General features: G+C 38.5%; 1 protein-coding gene across 1 annotated transcript in view; it reads right to left on the minus strand.

The window, feature by feature from the left end:
* Nucleotides 1-7,719, minus strand: part of Cntnap5 (contactin associated protein-like 5) — an 809,758-nt gene extending 802,039 nt beyond the window's left edge. The window contains exon 1 of the mRNA XM_013521091.1: nt 7,578-7,719. Coding sequence (XP_013376545.1) covers nt 7,578-7,659 — 82 coding nt within the window. The 5' untranslated portion in view covers nt 7,660-7,719. The remainder of the gene's footprint in view (nt 1-7,577) is intronic.
* Between the last annotated feature and the right edge of the window lie 54 nt (nt 7,720-7,773).

Below are 7,773 nucleotides of genomic sequence, written 5' to 3' on the forward strand. Positions count from 1 at the left end.
CAATTAGAAATGTAGAGACATGGGATTTATGCCTGCAAATCAATTACCAATGATAGCAAATCAACGTGGCACACCCCACTTCGCGTTTATTCTTTCCACGGAGCAGCCACTGATAGCAGTCATGACGCCTGGCCTACCCACTGTCAGAGGGGGAATAAGAACCAGGATGTTGAGGTTTAATTACACATTCCTTAATGACTAGTTCTCACTCTGCTGACAAAAACCAGCATAATTTACAGACTAGAAGGTGCATCAGAATGATGGATACAGACAGCTTGTGCTATACAATGTCATGCAAATATGAAATACACTGCACTGAGAATATGGTCGTTTGATATTCCCAGAAAAGAACTTCATTTCAGAGAACAGAGCACCTTTTCTAGCATCTATAGTTCTCATTTGTCAGAAACAATGGGAGCAGCCATAGAATACATTTTAGCCACAAATCTGCACCTTCTGTGAGTTTACTAGCTCATATATCCCTGAGTCCCTAATTCACGTGGCTGTTATTTTCTTTCTAAATTTGTGAAAAGTGCTGAGTGAAGCATTCTTCTTTAGATTCTCACTAATTGTCACCCAAGGTGCTGTAATCACCTCTTAACTGCTTTTCTTACCTCTTGTCTTGGTCTTCTTTAGCCTATTCCTACAAAGTGATTTCTTTAAAACATAAATTTTATTTTGGTGATGACATTGCTAGAAATTTTGAGTGAATCACATCTTTAAAAATGCAAATAAAAGATCTCCCTACTTCTTTAGTTTCTCCTTCTATCCTGATGTCAATTAATAAGCTCACCTCTTTTCCCAACTAACAAAGACTGAGCTGTTGAAGCCTAAGCTTATATTCCATCTTCCTTAAAAAAAAACCTTGATATTATGAGGCAGGCTAAGACACTCACTCTGCATCTCTCTGCACCCTGTGTTTAACTCTATTACAGCATTTATCACTCTGCTTCATTAAAATTTTATTTTTCTGCTGCCCAGGGTTAAAGTTTCTTAAGGTTATGGATTTTATCTTATGACTTTATGTCTCCAGCTTCACTGGAAAACTTGAATTCAGGAAAGAGAACCAGTAGTTGGGATTATTCCTTTCAATTTTTATTTAAATTGAGTAACACATGTAAATTATTAACATTACAGTATTCTCTAACCATAGCTTAAGAAGATGGCATGGAAGTTTCAAACTTAGTTTATCAGGGTAATGTAGGTTTGCAACTTGAAAAAATTCTGTCCAGTAATTTAATACTAAAACTCCTTTGAATAGAATCCAAAATTTTCCTTTTATATTGAACTCTGGGCTGTGAAAAATAGTTTTTATAGCAATGAGAAAATGTATTTTCAGACTATATAGGAAACACTTATTAAAATTGCATAAAGCAAGTTAATAAAATTAGCTCAACTTTGTACTGAGGTCAAATGGATGGTGAAACTTTCTTTTAATGGAAAAATGGCCATGTGATGCCTAAGTAAGATCATCTCCACAATGCAATTAAGAAAATATGCAGCCTTATATAAGGTCCCATTATAGAAGTTTGTAGATCAAGCACACAGCCTCTGCAAATAAATTTCAGATGTGAGTCAACCTGGCTCTTTTGTGGAATGTGAAGGAATCTATGAATTTGTGTGGGGGGCATGGTAGAGATGAAGCTTAGAGTAGGAGAGAGATCAGTGCCCACCTTCACAGGAAGAAGGAGTTCATCACATTGGATTCAAAGTCCATTCCACTGCCCTCCACTGCCCTCACAACCGAACTGATCTGAGCTTCATCTCTTTCACTGAACAGCAAACATCATGGAATTTCCGAAAGAGTAGTAAAAAATAGTTGTTTGTTTAAAAAATAAACATGAAATATATTGTAAGAGGAAGACTCTAGAAATAAAGACATAAATGAATTTCAGTTTAGGGATGAAAGCACTTGGTAGAAAACCATTAGTTCATTCTCTCCATTCTTTTGTCTGATTTTTTTGGCTGCTAAATGTACATATTCAAAGAAAATATGATTATCGGGCAACTTCGCATCATTCTTGACAGATAAGGATTGAAAGAATTGCATTGGAAATGTAATATATAGGGGCAGCTGGCTCAACCTGGAAATATTTGTATACCCCTGTGTGTGTGTGTGTGTGTGTGTGTGTGTGTGTGTGTGTATCTATGCAGGTGGGTGAATGTGAAAGTAGATTACAAATGAGAAAAGAGTACTGCAGGCCAAGCAGGTAGCCTATGCAAATAAATATAAGACATAAGCCAGGCAGGTTTGTCTGTTGAATGTGAGGTGTCTATAAACGTGTGTGTGTGTGTGGGGGTGTTAGGATTTAGCGTATTAGAGAGATCAGTGCCAGACATAAACAAGGACAAAGAGTTCATTACTGCTACGCAATTAGTGCTTTTTGGTTTGACATTTATTGACTTGCAAGACATGGTGTCAACTGAAATTCCTTTCCTCGTAATGTTATGTACTTGGGTATATGTGGGAAGAGAACATACAAGTCTCTATCAAGGCTATGTCCTTTCCTTATCAAGCTTTTTAAAATTAAAACTTATAAAAGAAAAATAAGATATAAAGCCTTCACCCAGCTATGGGGCCTCTTATTTTTGACCATTGTTATGTTTACGATCTTACATCAAGTCTAGATCCCAATTATTTTATTATTTTACGGCGTGACTCAGGAGTTTGCTCTGGTAAAAATTACTAGTCCATGACCTTTGCCCTGGATCAAGTTAGAGACATTGATTTTAAGGAGCCCATATCAGATTTCCACAGATGCTTATACAATTTGCCTAAGCAAATACATTGGAGTGAATTTCATTATCTTGAAAAGAACTCAGAATTTAAAAGGTAGACAGAGTTCCAGATCCTGTTCTTTTCACTGTTTAGCTTGGCAAACTTAGGGAAGTTATTAAGTGCTATTAACCTAAAATTTACTCCTCTGTAAATTGGATCTGAAAGTCTACCTTCCTGAGCAGCCTTACAAAAGTATGTATATGAAGAGATATAAAATGCCTAACTGTTGCTAAGAATTAAAATCCTATTATGCTAATTTTTACATTATAATTGCTTTGGACTACAGTTATTCAAGAAGTATACAAATAGATTGACTGGTAGGCAATGTCAGCATTTAAAGAAGAAGACATTAGAAGTAGATAATGTCCTAATAATCATTTGGTCCAATTCCTTTATGCTAAGTATACATCCAGTACTCTAATGGTAGATTCAGACCTAAGATCATCAGGATTAGTCAGTAACCAACCTTTAGAAGATCACCAGGTAAAACATGGCAAAGGTTTGATGAATGAAAGTAGCTTCCCTTAGGAATTAAAAAATATTATTTTCAAATGAATAGTTTACAAATTCTCAGTTAAGTAAATCACTATTGTCTTCTGTCTTTTTCAGTAACTACATCTATTCCCTTTTCTTCCTATCCAACAGGATAATTAGCATGATACACCACCATATTTTATAAGAGTTCTGGCTTATAAAAACTGGATGCCCAACTAAAAAGTTTAGGACCCTTTCAAATGATACTGCACTATTTTATAAGAAAAGAACATTGAAAAGTGAGGAATTCAGTTAAGGAAAACTGGGATCTAACAGAGAAAGCAAAGGTAATTAGAGAAGTAGAGAAAAAGTAAACTGCAATTTAGAAAACAGTCACTTATTAGAACAAAAGCATGGGCCTTGTAACAGAGGTTATTCAAATAAAAACTAATTTTCTCACAAGTTTGGACCCTCCTTAGGAAATTACTAGTCAAGTGTTTCATTTACACCTTACAGCTGTAAATATATCAATCTGATTTGGAGATGGGAAGCTATATGAACAGAATGGAAAGGGAATTAATTCTTATGGATGGTCAAAGATAAGCTAACTCAACAATGGCAAAGGTTTAGAAATATTCCAAGTCAGAATTGAAGTGCTTCCTTCACTTCCACAGATGGAAAATGCCACAAAAATATAACACAAACATTTTCCTGCTGACTAACATCAGCATGACCCTTGTTTATTTATAATATTACTTATTAGTTGGGCTTGTACAAAGGCTTCAGATAACTCAAGGAATAATCCACCACTTTATGTGAATACCCTCATGAATATAATTAACATCCTCAAATATCTTAGATGAATTTCTGCATGTGATGAAAAAAGGTAAAGAGTTTTTATTCTCTTCTTGAGGCTCTATTCCTATGAACACAATATGCAGCAACAAACTTAGACAAGTACTCAGCAGTCATTGAAATAGTCAATGTAACAACCATTGCTGAATTTCTATCCTCTTGTTTTGTGAAATTTTGTATCGTTTCTAATTTTTTAATTTATTATTTATTCTCTTTAACATAAAATATTGAGAACTTTCAGAATCAAATAACTTATGTTTATTCTTAAATATAAAGTGAATAGTAGTCCCATGTGTGTTCCACAAGGGTTCTTATTCTCTTCAATGACAAATTCTCCCATTATAAACAGTCTTTCAAGGTATCTAATATTTGAAGAACCTCCTTAGTAAGACATTTAGCTGCTCTTCCGATTTGGAGCAGATGCATCTCTTAACAGATTTTCAACTGACCTGTGAGCCCTGGAAGGTTGAATAACTCGATAGGTGATGGGTATCAGGTACCTTAGCTGTGATTTAACTAGGACTAGAACTACTTAGTTCCTCTCTTCCTTTCACTTTAACCAACTGTCAAGGTACACCACTGTTTCCTGTGTCAAAGGAATTGGCATCATGTGTAAAGTGGTTTTTCATTTAAATTAGCCTGTTATATCTATATTTGAAATTAACTAATCCCCTCAGGGTAAGCCCAAAGGAAACATTGTAGCTATTTAATATCCTGAAATCTGAAATGAGGGAATTTCTGGAGTTTTTATTACTGGTAGGTAATTATGTTCTCCACACAGATTCATAGGACCTGTATCGTAACTGGTCCTTCCAACCTGACTTAATTTTAATCTTATTTAATTAGAAACTTCTAAAATCTATAATTGGACAAGCATTCAATTTTTCCTTGGAAGCTAAATGCCCAAGTTTTGGTCAAATGATAAGAAAATTAAACACATACACACACACACACACACACACACACACACACACACACCAAGATGCTACTGTAAAGAGAATAAAAAAAAACTTAATTTTACTTGAACAAGGTCCACATGAGTAACTATGTACCGTGGAACAAGTTGAGTAAACAATCCATTTCCAAGTGGCATATTATTTCAAAGTATAGGAAGAATAATCTTTAAAAATAATTTCTCCATATAAACTTAAAAATGCCTGTTCAAAAAGAAACTGGTGTTTCTTTTTAAAAATATGCAAATAAATGGTAGATTGTAAAGAGATAGCAAATACAAGACCTATATTTAGTGAGTAAAGAGTGTGAACAATAGAAGTCTAAGTGAATTGTGAAATGTTAATGTATTGTTCTTAGAGCTTTTGCTTCATAGCTTCGGAAACCTCCAGTATGTACAGAGTTCAGAAGTAATTTTCTCCTGTTATTCTATTGTTCGCTGAATTAATGCATTTTGTACAGCATAATAAACATTTATCACTCTTTCTTAAGAACATTGACCCCAAAATATTTAGCTAGTGTGATTCAATTGAAATGTTGATTGGAAATGAGGAAATTAAACTGCCACTGATGAAATACTAAAGCTCATTATCACGAAGTTTCATTTTAAGTGTTCAGAATGAGTTTTATAACTGCGTCAGCAGCGATAAGTATGAATCTTAAATCCATGCCATTTAGGTTTTATGAGCATTATTAAAACATATTAACCATAATTCAATTAATTCACAGAAAATGCTATTCTATGACTTTTTTCCTTGGGTCTCAAGACAAAGTGCTGCTTGAGGAAGCTCAAGCTCTACTCCTATGGCGTATATTCTACCATTTATCCTTAGTCCTCAACCCACCTTTATGGACCTCCAAAGTGCTCACTCTGCTTAGATAGACAAATGTGCTAATGAAAGAACAGACAGCACAATAGTTTACAGCCACTCCTTCATATCACTAGGACAATACTGACCTCTAGTGTTCCCCAACGTAGAGAAACTAGCTCAGCAATACACCTAACTTCTCTGGCAACCACTTAGCTCGATCTTTTTCTAAAGCAACATGGGAATAATTTTACAGAAAGAGGAAGAAGAAAAGGAGGGTGGGAGTGAGAAGGAGGCAAGAGGGATGAGGTAAAAACAAAAAAAATAGATTCTAATTTGCTCCTGTATATTTCCTGAATTAATTCCCAAACTAATTTTGTCTCTTTCAGTCCTCTTTCAGAATGCAAACTTTAATAAAATCTTTACAAGGCATTGCAAGTAATTATAGAGCGTAGCCTTCCAAAACTTCTGGTCACGTGAACACGCGCTCTGCTCTGGCCCTTTCTGGGGGCATGACATCTTATAATGGTTTTCTTTGGAGGTTCAGCCCTAGGAAGAGATACTCCAGGTTTCTGTAGACCACAAGGGCTGGGGAGTGAGACAGAAGGAAGCCTAAGCAATAAGTGGCCTTTCTACCTTTCTCTACAAGTGAAAGTGCATTTTACAAATAAGACAATTCTGTTCCAATACGCATAACATTTCTGAGGTTCACGGCAGGGATAGAGGATACCGGATCAAGCCTAGAAACTTGAGGGACCTTGATAACCCATCTTTGGAGATAACACAGATGGCTTAACTGCATTCTTCCTCATTTAGGAGTTCCCAGAGCTGGAGGGGGAAAAAACACACACAAAAAACTTCCCTTCCTATGTAGAGAGGCAGCCGAGCAATTGAGCTGGAACCTCTGAGAGCTCTAGCTATTTATTCAAGTTTGAAGAACTGGGTTCCTTAAATACACAGCGCAGGTGGCAGATCCCCGGGTGTCCAGTCTGCCTGCCTATTAAATGAGACGTCTGTCCACACTTGCAGTGGGTACAGCTGGATGACAGCGTGTACACTTAGTGCATATTCAGTATGTATTCCTTGGCACAAAAGATTGGGGGGTAGGGTGGGGAGTGTGGGTCCAAGCTCTTCCTTTTGAAACAGGGGCAGCCATTGATCTTGTGGTTGACTCCACTGGCCCTAACTCTTAGGCCAAAAGTCCCAGTCCTGTCAAACTGGTGCCTGCTGGCTGCAAGATACCCTAGTTGAAGCCCTTTGCCTAAGGCTGTGCAGAAAACGAGGTCCTGAGGGGGAGGCGCCACGGGGCGTTCTGCACATCCGAGGCAGCCGCATTCTAAGCCAGCCGCTGTGGCCGAGCTCGGCGGCTGGGAGCCCCTCGGTGCCCGAAAGCAGGTCCCTGAGCGCGGGACTAAACAAGGGCCCTTCTCTGCGAAAGCCCTGCGGAGACCAGGCAGCACAGAGCGGAGCTAAGACACGGAGGGAACTTTGTGATTCCGGGAGAAAGGCAGGAAACCTAGCAGGCCTGGCTCAGGCGAGGTCTGTTAACTTTTGGGATGGATTGGCGAGGGGACAGCGCTGATCCGCATCACCCGCACACCCTCTTTTCCTTGGCCGGGAGCAGACACAACTGAGTACACCTGAGTAGTTGACTGCCTTTCCGAACGCCGCGGTTTCCCACCTCTCGCATCCCCGCTCCCGGTACTCACAATTCGAGGCTGTTAATCCTAAATGCCAGAAGCCGGAGAACAGCAAAGTCCAAACGCTGGGCAGCCCCGGTAGCGAATCCATTTCCCCGAACGAGCGGTTCTTCCCTTCCCGGCGAATGCGCAGCCGCTCGGCCCGGCTCGTCTGTCCGTCCGTGCCTCTGTCCGTCCGTGCGTCCGTCCGTCTCCCCGGGCGCGC

Source organism: Chinchilla lanigera, unplaced genomic scaffold (assembly GCF_000276665.1).
Source record: "Chinchilla lanigera isolate Chin_1 unplaced genomic scaffold, ChiLan1.0 scaffold00058, whole genome shotgun sequence".
Classification (NCBI taxonomy): Eukaryota; Metazoa; Chordata; class Mammalia; order Rodentia; family Chinchillidae; genus Chinchilla; species Chinchilla lanigera.